This window comes from Anarrhichthys ocellatus, unplaced genomic scaffold, assembly GCF_004355925.1.
Source record: "Anarrhichthys ocellatus isolate YVR2014 unplaced genomic scaffold, GSC_Weel_1.0 scaffold3, whole genome shotgun sequence".
Classification (NCBI taxonomy): domain Eukaryota; kingdom Metazoa; phylum Chordata; class Actinopteri; order Perciformes; family Anarhichadidae; genus Anarrhichthys; species Anarrhichthys ocellatus.
Genome location: NW_022280033.1, coordinates 4,842,549 through 4,859,735, shown reverse-complemented (window position 1 = coordinate 4,859,735; position 17,187 = coordinate 4,842,549). Strand labels below are relative to the sequence as shown.

The 17,187-nt window shown below is 43.8% G+C and overlaps 2 protein-coding genes across 2 annotated transcripts in view; both read right to left on the bottom strand.

Moving 5' to 3' along the window:
• Positions 1–8,164, bottom strand: part of lrpprc (leucine-rich pentatricopeptide repeat containing) — a 47,102-nt gene extending 38,938 nt beyond the window's left edge. Inside the window, exons 1-11 of the mRNA XM_031872511.1 lie at positions 7,932–8,164; positions 7,093–7,295; positions 6,781–6,903; positions 6,256–6,377; positions 5,958–6,016; positions 5,716–5,802; positions 5,481–5,607; positions 5,220–5,364; positions 4,940–5,097; positions 4,733–4,838; positions 4,491–4,598 (exon numbers count right to left, since the gene is read on the bottom strand). Coding sequence (XP_031728371.1) covers positions 4,491–4,598; positions 4,733–4,838; positions 4,940–5,097; positions 5,220–5,364; positions 5,481–5,607; positions 5,716–5,802; positions 5,958–6,016; positions 6,256–6,377; positions 6,781–6,903; positions 7,093–7,295; positions 7,932–8,110 — 1,417 coding nt within the window. The 5' untranslated portion in view covers positions 8,111–8,164. The remainder of the gene's footprint in view (positions 1–4,490; positions 4,599–4,732; positions 4,839–4,939; positions 5,098–5,219; positions 5,365–5,480; positions 5,608–5,715; positions 5,803–5,957; positions 6,017–6,255; positions 6,378–6,780; positions 6,904–7,092; positions 7,296–7,931) is intronic.
• A 786-nt stretch (positions 8,165–8,950) lies between these two features.
• On the bottom strand, positions 8,951–11,240 carry znhit2 (zinc finger, HIT-type containing 2). The gene is made up of 2 exons (XM_031840101.1): positions 11,158–11,240; positions 8,951–10,904 (listed from the first exon to the last, which is right to left on the bottom strand). The coding sequence occupies exon 2, from the start codon at positions 10,859–10,861 to the stop codon at positions 9,137–9,139; it is 1,725 nt and encodes a 574-aa protein (XP_031695961.1). The 5' UTR covers positions 10,862–10,904; positions 11,158–11,240; the 3' UTR covers positions 8,951–9,136.
• Positions 11,241–17,187: the final 5,947 nt, after the last annotated feature.

The following is a 17,187-nucleotide window of genomic DNA, read 5'->3' as shown; positions in this document are numbered from 1 at the left end:
CTGTTTTTCTGCATCCTCTTGGGATGTATGTGTTCACCTGGCAGTCTCTCTCTTTAGCTAAATAACAGATGAGGCCCGGGCTTTTATATGCCATTAAAACCTGGCTGGAGCTGCATTATCCCAGGTAGGGCTACCTGAACCACTCCATCCATCCATCCAGATCACTCATTCATCTTCCCCTGCTTTCAAGAAAAAACAGTAAACAGGAGATATTCCTCTTTCTTCTCAATGGAGGATCCATCTGTTTTGCTCTCCATCCATCCATTCTTACCCCCTAATCGCTTTCATCCGGGCTTGTTATTTTATGAAAGAAGAGTGGGAACTCCTGCTTTCCTCCTGAATAATCCATAATCAATTTCACGGTGAGCCAGACAGACAGAAAACAAGTGAATGGAGAACTGGAGGTAGAAATGCATAAGCCGGCCTTTTCTCACTCACGCTTTCTCCGGCTTCCTCGCGTTGAGCTTTCATGATCATCAGCACTTTTCTGTTATCTAACGAGCATGTTTGTGTGCGGGTTTTTTTCTGTCAAGTCAATTCTGTGACCAAGGGCTCAGTTCTCACTTTCATTATTTACAGTCGTATGGCAAAGTCTCTGCGTGTCGTAGCTAAGCAGTAATAAGCCAGGCTACTAAGAGGTGACGTCAGATTGGCCTGCGAGTGGTGCTGTTCACGTTCTAGGATAGCTTTTATGAAAATCTACTGGATGACTGCGATAAATATAAAGCTACCGCTTGCAGCCGCTTATCTTAGCTTAGCACAAAGACTAGAAGTGACAAGAGAAGTCTAGAAAGAGACTAGAAAGAGAGAATGAGGAGGTACTGTAGTGACTTGAACCTGTCAATGTGTGGAGGACTACACCAAAATAAGATTTGAGAATAAATGAGAAAAACAGTGAAGAAACTACACAAAATAATATGATATAATGAAGTGTCATTTATACTCTTCTTCCTTTAGGCCTTCTACTTCTCACTCCATAGTCCTCATATGTGAGTAACACTTTTTCCCTTCTCCCCTGTCTGTACAATTTAAATAAAGATTCGGCACAGAGTGGAGGCCATCCAGGGTGGTCAGCATAAAGCCTGACATACCATCCGGGCAAGAAGTATCAAAGTAGTGAGTTAAGCATGGCAGTGGTCACAAGATATCATCATCAGATTCATGTCTTCAGGTTAACTGTCACAGACGAGAAGTGAGGACGGAGGAAAGAGAGGAAAAGAGGAGTGGAGCGAACCGGTCGCTGTCATCTCCTCCCGTCCTTGGACATGAGTACCTGTCACTTCTCCTTTTCTCTCTCCTCCAACACCATCTGTCTCGCCGTCTCTCGGCGTCCATGACTCTCTAAAGGTAGACTTTGTTTGCTGCGAGGCACTGACGGGTTGTTGTTTAAAAACAGAACGGAGTACGAAGACAATTTCCATTTTGGAGGCAAAAAAAACCCTGCAGCATCTTTTCTCTTTCTTCTTTTAATCGAGGTAATGTTTGGCTCTCATGCCACCAATTAACTCAGCTGAGGCTAACATACAGTTCATGGAGGGCTGCATTACAGATTGCTGTGGCAGTGCTTCTTTAATGCAGCCCACTCTACTCGACAGAGCTGCATTAAAGAAGGTTGAAAATGAGGTCACACAAGTCGAGTCAGGTGTGGGTGAGCCTTTACATCTCTCATCACCCAAAAACACACAAGACCAGAAACACTCCCTTCCTCTCCCTCCCCTGGTTCCCCGTGTCAGAAGTGATAAGAGAGCGCTGCGTCGCTAGGACTGACAAGCGGTGACTAGCTGGCGGCAGGTGGGAAGTATGGCCCAGCATATGCTTCTGCTAAACCCGCCAAATCCACACCTCATCAAAATGCGAAGGGATTTTTTTCCCCTCCCCCGTTTCTCCCCATCCCTCCCCCCTCGTTGCTCTCCACCAATTCTACGGATCTGGCCTCTCTGCCTGCTAGAGACACCTGTGGACAAAAAGTGACACGGCGCTTAATATTTCATGGGCCGTGCACAGTGGGGCGCGTAATCCAAAGTGAATTCCCTCAGAGCGCTTGCATTTACATGAAATCAAGTCACTCCTCATCAGTCACATCACCTGCACTGCCCCCCCCCCCCCCCTCCCTCACAAATGTGGACACACACACACACACACACACACACACCTCCTGCAGCCAATGAGTGTGAGACAGCAGGAAGGAAAGAGGAGGGGGGAGAGGCTGCATCTTTCATGAGGGTTAAGGCTAACACCGTTGGAAACAAGCCACTGTGTTAGAAAAAGAGAAGTTTTCCCACTTCCCTTCCTTCCGTCCTTCTTTCCTGTCTGTGATAACTAAATGGATGCAGTCCGATGTGTTTGAGAGGCTTTGAGACGTGCGGTTGGGTGATTCAAGTCAGAGTGTGTGTGTGTGTGTGTGTGTGGTTGTGCATGTCTAAACTCATGTCTAGTCCTCTTCTTCATGCTGCCAAGCAAGGCGCTGAGGCATCTCACCATTCAAACTGAGAATGTGTCTGGACCGCACACACAGAAGTCAATCTGCACCGACGGCCACACTGGTCTAACCAGTTTCTCCTCCCTGCCAGCTCAAATGCTGTCAATTAGCTGACAGGGGAAAAGTACATTATTTATTAATCGTTTTAAAAAACCCCAAAGAGAGAGCCGGAGCTCAGCATAAATAAAGCACTTAAAACCCAAGCCCCTGCTGAACGCATTTGACAGGGTACATTCATAAAGGAGCTGCGAATTCTGAGAAGTCTTCTAATGCCGGCTATCTGCCACTGAGACGATTTCCTGCACAAAAAAAAAACAAGGGAAAGAAAATCACCATTTCCTTCAGCAGAGACGGATATTGGAAACAGAAATATTCCACTAAACTGTACACGCTGGCAGAAGGACGAGACAAAACTTTAAGACATCAATCCCAGTTTTAGCGTCCGACACTGAAGGCTCCGTAGAAAAGTACTGCCTCACGTCCATCAATGAAACCTATGGGATGAGCGATAATCTGCCCAACGTGTACACCAACTGTGATCTCCACTGATCACTATCATAAGAGGGGGAAAACAAAATGATCTCGATCCTTTGCAGAATATAATTTGCTCTTGCTAAATTAAAAACATACAGTACATACTACTACCCATTGATTCTTCTTGTAATATCAGCCATTTTTACAGAAACTAGATAAATGATCTTATGTCCCTTCAGCTTGAGTGATTTATTACTCATGCTACCGATCTTTCAATTTAAAAAATGAGAACAGACTTTATACTACCTGAAAATCTTGTTTTTGTTGAAAAATAAATGGGCAAAGGAAACGAGGGACAGAGGAAGATTTGGGTGAAGAATTGAGCCGAGAAACAAGTTTGGTTTGATAAAGGATTTGAGTACAGCCACCGGAGCAGAATGACCTCTGACCTCTCAGCCTCCGGCCTGTATGTGCATCCATGTATGCGTGTTTGCATGTGCTTCGGGCTTCTCAGCCCCCCAGTGTCCCCAACGAGGAATCATAGGTGCCTCGCAGCTTGGGGCAAAGGTCGACAGATCATCCACCACTTTCTTCTTTCAGCAGCTTCTGCACGGTTGATTCAGAGTCAGCTATGACTTTAACTAAGACATGCCTCTCCTAAAGTCCTTGATCAGGATAAACAGAGATTGGTTGTACTGTGCTTGCAGCTTACTATTATACTCTAGAGTCTGTTTGTGCAGGAAATGCCATAATACTACCGTCAGAAAGTTCCTATTTCCTAGGATGACATGTCCTGTGGCCGTGCACCCAGGAGGCTACAACAGGGCAGAATTTGTAGATCAGGAAGTGGAATAAAAACGATGACATTCATGTCTGAGCGCACTCTTTGAAAGTCAGGGAGTCTTTTGGGCTCGTCTGTTCAGAGTGGCTGACATGGGGAGTTCTAAACTTTGCGATCTATTCCTAGAGCTCTCTGGAGAGACCTGTGTGTGTGTGTGTGTGTGTTGTTTCATCTCTTCCTGCTCTAACTCTCTCATGCAGGGATCAGACCTGTTTGCCCTTGACTGCCCCAGCACAGTGAAATCTGTCCCAGTTGGACCACTCTGTAGGGCATTAATATTTGAGGGAAACACTCCTTTAAAAGCTCTTTCTGGTACAGAGGACTGAGGAAGTCATAATCCCCTGTACACCACAAAAATAACACGCGTGCTCATAAACTGCGAATATCATGCTCACCGAAAAACAAAACTCTCCATTTCAGATGGGATGCACAAACAGCTGGTGGGACCTTTTTTGTTTTTCCTACTTGGGGCTCAATGGCACCCATTGAGTTCTCACATACACGTGAGATTGTTCACATGAAGTTGGAGTAGTTTTAGGTTGAAACTACAAGCTTCTCACAACAACTCAGCATATTCACTTTCAAAATGTACTGGTCTCTCTGAAGCTACTGCCTTTGCATTGATCTTAAGCACAGCATAGAATTAGCACATATGATATGACTTAAAATAATGTGTGCGTGTGCGTGTGTGTGTACCAGCTGTGTTGCTGTCTTTCACATGCTGAGTGAGGAGGGGCCAAAAGTAGTGCGGCCTTATGGGTGAGTCCTGCTCCTTCATCATCTTCATCAGCTCTAAAGACATACCTGCAAAATAAATAAAAATAAACTGCAGTAACATGATACAAATATATTATATTCACAATTCACATAGATGAGTGCGTGTATAGAAATAGTGGATGTAGAGAAATATCTTAATGGAAGTTAAGCGTGTGCTGTACCAGTCTTCTTGGCCTCCAGAGCGCAGGACAGAGTGAAGCTGAGTGCCGCAGTGTGCAGGTTTGACTCCTGCAGCTCTTTGCAAAAGCTGGCGATCTTCTCCAGTGACTGTGGTGCACACACACACACAAAGACATCAGAAATGACATTCAAAGATCAAAATGAATACAGTGTAATAGGTTAGGGGAGCAATGGGTGACATGTCTTACCGTGTCCATGTTGACACAGTGTCTGAGGAAGAAGTTGCCCAGGTTAGCGGCGTCTGAGTTGAAGCTTTCCGACTGCAGTGTGGGGAAAGTCTTGAGGATGTGAAAAGCCGTGTCCTCCTGGCTCTGGGTGATGAGCCTCAGGCACAGGTTCATGGCATCTACAGGAAGAAAAACAAATACTCATTCTGCTCAGCTTCAAAAAACTGCCGAGATGATTGCAAATACAGCAGATTAGTCAAGTTCAGCTGCTACAGTGATGTGGAGGTGTGTGTGTTTGTACCTGGAACGTAGCCCCTCTCGTGCCTCAAGCGCTCCACCATGTCTGGGATGTGCTGCTGGTGTCCGGCTTTGGCCAGGGTGAAGATGACCTGCATGATGTCCCTGTCCATCAGACTGGAGTCTGCACTCTCTGCTGCCTCCATAGTCTGACACAGAGAGAGAGAGAGGAGGATGGAGAGAACAAGGAAAGTGTGAGTTTGGGAAGCATGGGCAGTTATGGAGGATGGGGAGGGGATGAAGAGAAGGAAAAGCACGCACACACCTTTTTCAAACTGTCCAGGTCTCCCTTCTCGGCGTAGGCGTTAAGCAGCGATATATAAGTGTCGGGACCCGGTTCGATTCCTGCTCCCCGCATCACAGACAGGATGTTCTTAGCGCTCTCGATGTCCCTGCACAGCGACAAATGACAGCTGGTTTAGAATCAAATTATTCCAACACCGACACTTATTGTGGGCCATTAAACACAGTGTGCTGGAAGCAGAAGCAGGGACACTCACCCTGCACGAGCATGGCCGGTCACCAGGGAGTTGAAAACGGCCTCTGTGATCGGTAAATCTTTGCTTTTCATGAAACCCAATATGGTGCTGAGAAAGAAAAAAAAAAAAGCAATATGTCATCATACTGCTCACACAATATGTTTGACTGAAAGTCAGCTGCTGTTTTGCAACATTCTGTCTAGTAGCAGATGTCAGAGTATGAAGTCTGTTTGGTTCATGAGCAGAACACAACGTTTGCTCACCTCGCTCCCTCGATGTCTCCATTTTGGCAGTATGCTGCTATGAGTCTCTGGTAGGTAACCTGTGCACAAAAATAAAAAGGGAATCAAACAGAGATTATAATCACCTGCTGTATAGAAACAGGTAAAAGGGATTTGAATAATTAATCTGCATAATCAACTACAATATACTGCAGAGGAACTCAAACTCTTCCTAGGGATGTCTGTTTCTCTTCCATTGGCATTGTTGTGGTTGATGGGTTCAAGCAAGCAGAAATCGGGTGTTTTCTCTCAGTGTTGCACTCTGCACTGCAGCGCTTACTCTGTTGGGCTGCACGTTAGCTGCTTCCATCTTGGCCAGGAAGTCGGTGGGGGAGAACTTGAACTCATTCTGCAGGTAAACCTTCAGCAAGGCGTTGTAGTGACTAACATCATACTGTGCACCTGGGGAGGACAATGTGCAAATATATAACTGTAACATCTACAACATACAGTGGGAAAAAAACCCAACACCCGCTAGCATGATTGAAAAGCTGGTTTTCTTTAAACAATCGACAAAACGACACCGTTTATCATTGCAAGAAGCTGTAAAAAAACGGCATTATTCTGTGATTTTCATCTTTCAGACGGTCCTTAATAAATACGTGATGAGGATGCACTCTATACAGTTGCCTTTAGTGTAACTTTCCCCAATTCAATCCCAGTCTAATAATACGAGTCAAAGACTCAGCTAACAGTTTAAATACCTGCAATCATGGTTAACATATTTTAAGTTCAGCAGCAGCAAACAGCAATGTAGTACTCTTAATAAGACTGTAGGGTTGTTGCCTTTGGTGCGGCCTCTTACCCAACTCCTGCAGCTTCTCCCACACGCGGTGAGCCAGCTCAGTGCGCTCCTCCAGGGGAACCTCGGGCAGCAGCGACCCGCAGCTCCGCAGCAGTAACAAGGCCTGGTTCCCACTGGGATAACCTGCAGACAGACGCCAAAGAACCAACAGGTGAGGATGGATGTAGAAAAAGAAAGAAAAAAGGTCTAACAAGAGGAAACATAGAGCATGCTCTGTTCATTGTGCGTTATATTATAGCTTCATGTTGCTCATGTTCATAAGAGGAATCATGAATTGCCTCCGTCTTGCATCACTGTTGAAGCTGCCTATACCTGTCCTGCAGATATCGTGGAAGATGCGGAGCAGCAGGGTCTTGGTGATGCGACCGGTTCTCCTCACGGAGCTGTCCAGCTTGGCCAGAGCCCAGTCGAACTGCTGCGCCTGCTTGGAGCGCACCACGACGCTGGCCTCGTCCTTCTGCTCCGTGGCCACGGCATAGTTACGCACACAGCCCGCTGCGTACGGCCACACGCGACTGAGGAGGACCAGATTGTGAAAACGTTTATCAGCACAGGGTGTGTTGGGTGCACAACAATACACGTGTTAAATAAGCAGTAACAGGAATACATCTGTGGATGCTCATCCTGTTTAAAGACTGCTTGTGGTTTTGACCTTGACAGAGAAACAAGCCCCCTGCAGAGTAACCCATGTCTGTTATCTCTCAGCTTTTACATCAGCTGAGTGTCTCAAGGAATTCATGATAAAATGCCAAATTTGACAATTATCTGCATATAATAAGCTGCAGCGTGACAAATGTGCCAATGATGGGTCTTTTCTTAAAAGCTATAATTTAGCTAATACAAAATATAGCAACAAGCTAACGTATTGCCAGCAGTTACATTAGGATTAATAACCAAGTGACTGTCATTGGCTTAATTATGAGACAGAGCTTGACTTGGTTACACAACGTCTGATCATCACCTTGTGTAATCCGGGAGCCATGTTTACCCAACAGCTAACTATTAGCTAACTTATTTATTTATGTATACATTTAATACTGCAGCTCATGCAGGCCTAGTGTGGATACGTCATTGATGTCATTGAGCCTCAATGACATCTCACGCGTGGATTACAGCTAACGACACCGGGCTAACAGACGTGCGCGTGATACCTGGACGCGTGTCCGGACGCGGGGCCGATCTGTCGGGCACAAACTCCGGGACTTGTGCCGTCGAGAGCTCCGCTGTACAGCCGACCGAGCGGCGGCCCGTTCCTCTTGGTCCCTGTGATCTGAAGCAAGCCCGAAGGCGAAAACTTCAGTAGCCGTGCTGATCTCAAGAGCGCAGCCATGTTTTCTCCTGTCGCACTGTCTGGAAGGGCATCCGCACCACGTGACCGGTCAAAAGAAAGCCACGCGAGAGCACGGACGTCACCGTACGTACCACAGTGTACAAATTGTCGTAAAAGTATATAGAAAAACTATATTTGTATCAAAATATACTTAAAGTACCAAAAGTAAAAGTCCTCATTACTGTGTATATATATATATATATATATATACTGTATACATACTGTATATCAGTGGTTATACATATTGATACATTGATGTGTAAGTGTCAATATAATGTTGCAGCTGGTAAAGGTGGTTCTACAGACTTAATCCATAATAATGCATCATAATAGTTATTTAGTTTAATGTTTTTGGCATTAAAGTAGCTAAAGCTGTCAAACAACCACAGTGGAGTAGAAGTGGCATAATCCGGAAAATATTAAAATTGTACTTACATAATGTGCTTTAGTAAATGTACTTATATACATTATACATCATATACAGTATATTGTAATTTTAATATAGCTAACCTTGCAAAAAAGGCCCAAAAAAACAAGTAAGAAAACCGGAGGTTTCTGTCAAAATACATTCTTATAATTTAATTTTCTGTAAATTACACAGAAAACCACACAACGCAAAAAAAGGCAGCTTCTTCAATTTACATATTATTTTTACATCTCAATCTTATGACCACCCCAAGATGTTAATACCTACATACGCAAATACTCCACTGCTTTTTGTCCATTCATGAATTTATTCAATATTCTTGCTTGTCATAATCCTAAACTCTAGTTGTACAGCCTACTTGTTTGTGCTTTTTCCCCCCAATATATAACACAAGAAATTATGAAATACAAAAAGATGCCTGCTTATTTTATTGTAGCAAATTTTTTTTTGTACCTAATCGTAATTTTAAACTTTATTTACATTACTAAACAACAGTATATAAAGATCCGACCAGTTTCACAGTGAGAAAATGTAAGTTATTCATATATTTTTTATTACATCATGAACTTTTACAAACATCAATATGTTCAAGAAAGATTTCATTGGCTCACTTCTTCGATTAAGCGCCCCTTCCCTCTGCTCTTCCCTTTCTTCAAGCTCTCCTCAACAACAGTCTTTTCTCTCTCCATGCTGCTCCTCACACTCTCTCTTTTACCGTGTTCGTTCCACAACTCGATAGCTAGTCTACGAATCCTGTGCGCGTTGTCCAGCACCCAGGCTTGAAAGAACTCACACTTCTTGCTTGCCAGGAAATACTTCTGTCTCTTTGCTCCTTCTTCTCCCTCTTTAGAAAGAGCTGTTCTGGCCTTGGAGAGCACCGAGCGGAGCTGACTCAGGGCTGCCAGGCAGTATCCTGAAGCATCCTTTCTGTCTCGGCCGGTCGTGATGTGAGCCACGGCTTCCGCCGCCCTGGCCGGGGCAAGAGGATCCTCCTTGTCCAGGTAACCTCCGCTCAAAATGAGAGCTTCTCCACAGTCTAAGGCCTCTTGGACGGAGTTGAACGTCCTGCTGGAGTTCAGTGCCTCAGACAAAGCAAGGATCATGTCACAGACCTCAAACATCAGTGAATCGGTGTCGTTGTTAAACAGGCACAGCGTGAAGGTGTAGCCAAAAAGTGCATTGACCAAACCATAGCATACAAGCGGAGATGGATTAGCACATAAGGAAGTCAATTTGGGGATTTTTGCAGATATTTGAGGGACACTGGGAGCTGCTGAACTTCCCTTTCCCTTGCTTGTGTCCTTTATGTTTCCTCCTTTAATCTTCCTCAGCTTTGTAGCTGATTTGCCCCGATTCTTGACCTTATTATCAGCTTCCTGTTCAGCCATAGTTGTTGAATTTTCCCTCTCCAGTTTGCTCACTTCCTCCTCAAGCACCTCCACCAGTGCTCTCCCTCCATCCTCATGCTCCTCCCACCACGGCTTCCACAGGGAAATCAGTCCCCCGAGGGCTCCACCCTTCATCAGACCCATGAACGTTTCTTTCTCTTTGCTATTAAGAACATCCCACAGCTCCTCCTCGGAAAGTGTGTCAATGTCCAGCCCCGAGAGCCGTTCGGCCAAGTCCAGCTCCCCTTCTGCACCTTCAGCGCCCTCATCTGTGTCTCCGTGCAGCTGCTCCCCTTCTCCAAACTCTGCAAGTTGTCTCAAAATAGCCTCAATCTCTGTTGCGCTCCCTTCCCCTGACTGTTGAAGCTCTGCTAACCTGGACAGGAGCTCCACAACCTGCACTTTCTGCATTGCCTCGCCTTCCCCTTCATCTGCGTCTTCTGGCACAATACCAGCATCCCGTAACAAACTTTCCATCCCCCCATCTGTCTTTTCCGCCTTTTGTCTGAGTCCCACAAGGATCTCCTGCATTTTATTCCTTCCTTCGCTTTCTGTTTTCCCCATATCCTTCAGCTCCCGGAGGACAGACTCCTTGTAAAACTCCTCAGAGCACACGGAGTGATCTGGGCTCTGGTAGCAAGCCAAGCCGCAGTACTGCAGGTTACACCGAGGACAGGTGTAACAAGAGGGCTTACATTTACACAGCATGCAGACTGCACTGCTCCTGGCGTCACTGCCGTCCACTGCTGCGTCCTCTCGGGGCTTGGCTGGCGTGAGAAACTCCTCTTGTCCAGAAGCAGCTCCTCTGGACGGGAGCAGAAGCCCATCTCTGGTCACTGTGTCGGGCTCGGTGTCGGTCCACTCCTCCTTTGGACCGATGTCGGTCAGAAGGCTCCTCACGGACGGAGGAAGTCTCCGTCTAATTAATGGATTCATTGGAGGCTGTGTGTCCAAAAGAGTCAAGTCCAAAAGAGGTAATCTAAGAATTGAAGAAAGTAAAAGTATCGTAGTTAGCTAGTAGCGATGTATGTAATACGTAGTTACGTAAAGTTGATTTGACAGTTTGAGGTGCTAATGTTAGCTTCAAACAAAGTGTGCTATAAATAGCGTTGCATCTGTAAAACGCTTTAAAATCACTTTAAAATTCGCCAAAAATACTCTGCTGACGAGGCGTAGTGTCAATAAAACACGCTTCCGTCAGTGTACTGTCTTAAAGAACGAAATGGACTTACTTCACAGCATTTGCAGCAACACCAACGTTTCACGTTTGCCGTCCAAATCCAACTACCACGTCGCCTATTGATGACGTGTGTTGGTGTACAGCCCTGTTTTTTTTTTTCATTTTCTTCACAGCTAAAGACAGTCCAGTCCGATGTGTTTTACAAATATTTTCGTTAAAAATAAAATGAGATGAGATAAGATAAAAGTAAATAAAAATATAGAAAAATTGAATTGAATTTTTTTTTTAAACAGCATATTTGGTGATAAAACATAGCACAAGCTCCATTAAGTAGCTGTTCTGGAGCTTTCAGTCATGTTACATGATCTTCATCAGCAGATGGAGTTGACATCTTGCTTCCAAAAAAATTTGGAAAAGACAATTTAGCTAACTATAATTTCCTGATATCCTGATATGATGTTGCCTAATTTTGAAGCAATTTTTTCTACAAAATTTAATTTTCTGTTGAACTTGGAAATAACCATTTGGCTAATAATCTACAGACCACATCGAGGAGGATAGATAGATAGATAGATAGATACTTTATTAATCCCGCAAGGGGACATTTTTTTGCTACAGCAGCATTTATAGGTAATGGTATGTGTAGGTTATGTGTAAAAAATTACACATAAAAATGTACAATAGATACAATAAATCCAAGTGAAAAGAACACAACCTTTCAAATCCAATGTCCAATCAGTAAACCAAATGTTTTGCACTGTGTGTAGCTTTCTTTTCTTTACTTTGCGATATAGATTAATTGGTCTTGGGACATTTATTATATTTTTTACCTTGACCATGTAGAGCCGGTCTAAATCTGGTGCCATTGCTTGTTATTGCATCCACTCAGTTGTTTAGAAACCTGAAACAGTTTAAATGCTCACTCACCAATACACAGAAAGTCTACTCTATGCGAACTGTTGACCTACTGACTGACCAAATCTGTCATAACTGTTTCATAAGGTTTAGCACTGGAGCTGCCCACACACTTGAATGGTTTAGTACTAATTAAGATGGTTGATTCCAAAGATGAGCTTGTCCGTAGACTAGGCAACTAAATTAATGAACAAACTTGTTATGATGAAAAGTTGTGACTTTTTTTAAATTAGAGCTTCTTCGTTGTGGGAAAGCAGCCAGGCAGATTTGAATGACTCATCACAAGCAATGTATGCATGTCACAGTCTGACTAACTGTCCCTCCATCTAACTTTCTGTCAATCTGTACATCATGCATGTCTGTCTACATGTGCGTCTTCCTGACTGTGCTGTGTGTCTACATCTCCCGTGGGGCTGTTTGCTGTGAGGTGATTGTCTCCTGCAGGGGGTCAAGCATGGTAAAGGTCACGCAGGTGGGGAGTTGTCAGATGGCCGTCCACCCCTCACTGGGCCGAGGGGTTCCCGTGCCGCCTGTCAGAGCCCGTGGGGAAAGGGGGAGGAGGAGGAGGGGGGTCTGAGGTCGACGTGTGTCATGCTGTCTTGGCCCCGCCCCTGGCTGCCATGCCAGCAGTCCTGGGTGGGCTGCTGCCTCCTCGTGTCTCCTTTGTTCTTCGATGGCATGTCCTGTGACATGTTGGTACCCCCCCCCCCCCCCCCAACACTGAATCCACAAGCTTACTGACTGTTAGACTGATGGTATGTAGTAAAGCGGAGCCTCATCCAGCCTTTTGTCCTCCTTGCATGAGTTTTGGCACAGGTTTGACATGCTTTCAGTCTATACTCAAAGAGGGAAAAGATGGGTATAATAACCGGATATATGGTGTGGATCACACAGTAACTACTTGGACAACAGGACTTCCTAGTCAAAAACCTACATTTATAGCCTTATGCATTAGTATAATCACGTACTAATTTGATTAATTGTATCATGGTGTCATGTCCTACAAAAAATAACACATACTGTTTCCCTTCAAAAATAATACACATTGTACATCTGCCATTATCCATCACACATGTGGCAGCCCCTATACACACAAACACACATCACCCTGTGGGAGCAATTAACATGCAGATCATTAGTGTAATACAATAAAATCCAACTCATGATGCGTATGAAATATCTCTTCTGATACACAGTGTAGTCCATGTGAAGCTCAGTCCAGTACTAATTGCAGGGGTTATATGAAAGTGATCATATTTTAAAATGGGATCGTAGTGCGAGACACTGAGAAAAAAAACAGAAAATGCACAGTACAAACACACACACACACACACATCCCGCTGTCTGCCACCAGCTGATAGGTGACACGGAACAGGCTCTGCCTTTTGGGCATGTCCAGCCCTGGCATGTCTGTAGCTGTCTACTGTACAGCAGCAGTGTGTGTGTGTGTGTGTGTGTGTGTGTGTGTGTGTGTGTGTGTGCAGTAAAAGAGAGTAGACCTATGTTGATGTAGACTGTTCTGTCACCTGTCAGCCCAAAAGGATCTGGCATAGGGCACCCAAAAGGGAGACAATGTGTGTTTGCGTGGGTGTGTGTGTGTGTGTGTGCATAGGGGGGTGTCTCATAACCAGTTTCTATGTCAGCAGCCGGAAGCCAGTGTTTCAGTTTGACTGACTGACTTCTGCACATGCAATCAAACTTGAAAACATGAGGAATTGAATGTTTACTTTGTAACTCATCAAATCAAATGGACGTAACCTCACCTTTAGTGCACAGTTTAAAAGATGAAACAAGGTGCGATGCATGTGACTCTATTTAATCATCGATTTAAAAATCTCTTATAGTGCCCTGCTTTGCAGCAGCCAAATAATGTGGAGCACAGAAGTTGCATTACATATACTTATAATAAGAAATATAAAATAGTATCCATAAAACAGATGCAAACAGAAGGAAAATGATACAATGAATGAAAACAGATGCACAATAAATTCTTAAAAAACAAAGACAGCACCAATGTCTTTGAGTGAGTCAGTGAGTGTGGGGTGGTGGAAGGCATAGCAACAACACCCTTTCTCTCCCTCGCTCTCTCATCCTCCTTTCATATACCTTTTTTTCATGAATGAACCCAGGAATGTAAGCTCAGCTCCCCAGCATGAAAGCATCAATGTACTCCTTCAATAATTCATCTCCAGGATCTATTATTTACCTATTATTATAAGGCTCCACTGTGCACACACATACCCCTCATACCCACTCTCTGTCTTCCTTCCTTTAATTGACATCCTTTGCCAGGTCACTTAATTCATACAAACAAATCCTTATTTCCTGTGCAGCTCCTTGATCTGCCTTGACTAGTGGCCTCTCCCTTTGTGTGTGCGTGTGTGTGTGTGTGTGTGTGTGTGTGTGCAGGGTGCAGTGCGGCGTGTGATGTGCTAAAACACAGGTAGATGGAGCGGTAACCTCTCTGTGACCTAAAGCGGCTGTTGACAGCAGTGACAGTGGAAACGAGCAGGAAGAAGGAAAAACAAACCTTGCAGCACTCAAGAAGTCAACCTTCTCTCTGTCTCTGTCTCTCTCGACCAAGGCAGGAAATACAGGGTCCGATGTATCACGGTAGCCTACACCAGTGATTTCATGTACTATTATTTCTTTCTACGCCAGCGATTTTTATGCACTGTTATTTTGTAGCTCTAGACTAGAGTTTTTCTTGTGCTTTAGTCAGTGAGCCTCTCTTTCTCTCAATTCAATTCAATTCAATTAGCTTTATTGGCATGAACCAAAACATGCTGTTGCCAACTCTGGTGGTGTTTTATGTTGTTTACTAATCAGAATTAAAACTGCCAACAAATGTAAGACAGTGTAATAGCGGGGCTAGGTAGGCTTATACAGCGCACATTCCCTGCTTAAAAATAAAAAAATGACCATATAGAGAATACTGAATAAGTTATAGAAAAATAAGAGACACAAGAAAGAACTCATCATTGAGAAGATTGGCAGATTTTTCAGTCTCTACCATTTTTATGCCAGTGGGTTAAATTATGTGGAATGTGTTTTTTTTTTACTATATATGGCACAAAGCAGAGAGGGTGTTGTTCTTTCAGACTGCACTGAAGCTTGCACGGTTTTACAATAGCAGGTCGTGGAACAAGCAAAAAGCAATTGGGAATAGTGCTTGCAACATGCCATGTCCTCGTCAGTAGAGTGACAGACGTGACGAAAACATGTGGAGTGATGACATTCAAACCCCTTAACAAGCAGCCACCAGTCAATACAAAGTCATGCTGTGCAGCCAAACATAATTCGAACGCACTTGACTTTATTTTTAATGCTAGGGGAGCTCCCAACGTTTCTAAAGATACCAAATATGCCAGGCTGAATTTGGGGATGTATCCAGTAACTTTGACTCCCAAGACATCTATAATATTCTTATTTGATGATTGGTACAGAATATGTAAGAACAATATCATGACATCACCAATAGAATGTTTAAAAATGAATTATGTAGGACTTTTCTATCCTGTTTAGTCTGACCTCTCTTTGTCTTTTCATGGCTATAAAAAATAAAAAGCAGAGTGAGACTTCCATGTTTTTCCCTCTACTCCCCCTTCTCCATCACACCAGTCCCGCAGGAGCAAACCTGAGACTGACTTTGTATCGGTGTATCACCCGCCTCCATCTGTCTAACCTCCGGCCCCGCCTCCCTCCATCCCCACGAGAGGGAGCAGCGGATCAAGAAAAAAAGGAGGAATGGAGGAAGGAGCGAGGGAGCGAAAGAGAGAAGCGTGTCTGTGTCCCAAAGGATTGGTGTCTGTCTGTCTATATCAGGAAGTGAGAATGTGATGGCAGGAGAGGCAGAGCAGAGACATCCCTTCAGTGTGTGTGTGTGTGTGTGTGTGTGTGTGTGTTTGTATGGACCTTGTTGAGCTGAGGTGTCATATATGTGAAGATCAGAGTTTCAAGCTAGTGGCAACCAGGGATGACGCTCTAAATCACTGAAACGCCAGAGACAACTGTGCTGTGATATGTTGTGTGGGTATGTGTTTGTGTGTATGTTCATGTGTGTGCGTATGTGTGTGTGTGTGTGTGTGTGTGTGTGTCTTTTGGGACATTTGATGGAGATTACAGTAATACCACTTTTAGAGTCTGAACGTGAAAATGTTTTCAAGCATGTCACTGTGGAAAAAAAGAGAGTGACATCTTCTCATCTAGACCCTGATGTACACACACACACACACACACACACACACACACACACACAATCTAGATCATTGTTTTTTTGTCATTTTCGTCGACGTCACCTGTCGTGTTCCAAATGTGTTTATTTGAATTGATTTCAAACTGGATGTTATTTTAAATCATTATATAAATAAATAAATAAAATACCATTGAAGTAATGTTTAGGTTGGCGTAGCAGACCATTTATCCTTAATTTACCTTTCAACTAATGTTTTTTAGTCCAACAGTTTTTTGCATTAAAGGTAATAATCTGAAAGATTTGCATTTGAATAAATGTCTGTTAAATCGCTATGTATCGCTTGATGAGGTTACACAATGATGATTGGCAGAATTACGAACTGGTTGTCATGTGGCAAAATTCACGTGAAAGATCACACAAGTGAAACCCAAAATCCTTATCGCCATTGGGCACGTCAAAGATGATGAAACGGAGATCCTTGAGATTGCATGCAAAAATATTTCAAACATTCATTCGATACATTTAATGCTAGCTATTTCTATTTACGGGTATCTGCTATTAATTTAGCTGTCCATTTTAACATTTCTTTCCATTCCTTCTAGCTAAATGTTTCAACCATGTATCCATTACTTTTTGCTAACTATTTAAACATTTAGCAACACTTCTAACTACTTCTCTGTTAGCTTGCAAACTAGTTTCACACTCGCAACACATATCCAGCTGTTTATTTCTATTTTATTCAAGCTTAGCTGAGCTACTCTTCATCCTTTCCACGTACAGCGCCTGGTAACTGAAGTCCACTCTTGGAGTACAAGTACCCCTGGCTGCAACACACTGATCTATATTATGCATCACACACAGTATCCGTGGCATATGTACACACACAAACTGTGTGGATGAATAATTAGATAGACACAGGGCTGTCTCTCTGTTTCCCCTCACACATACAGCTACACGAATGTAGGCCAACTC

Bases quoted from the DNA above. Each gene is read 5' to 3' on its own strand.
- znhit2 (XM_031840101.1), bottom strand. From the start codon at position 10,861: ATGAATCCATTAATTAGACGGAGACTTCCTCCGTCCGTGAGGAGCCTT.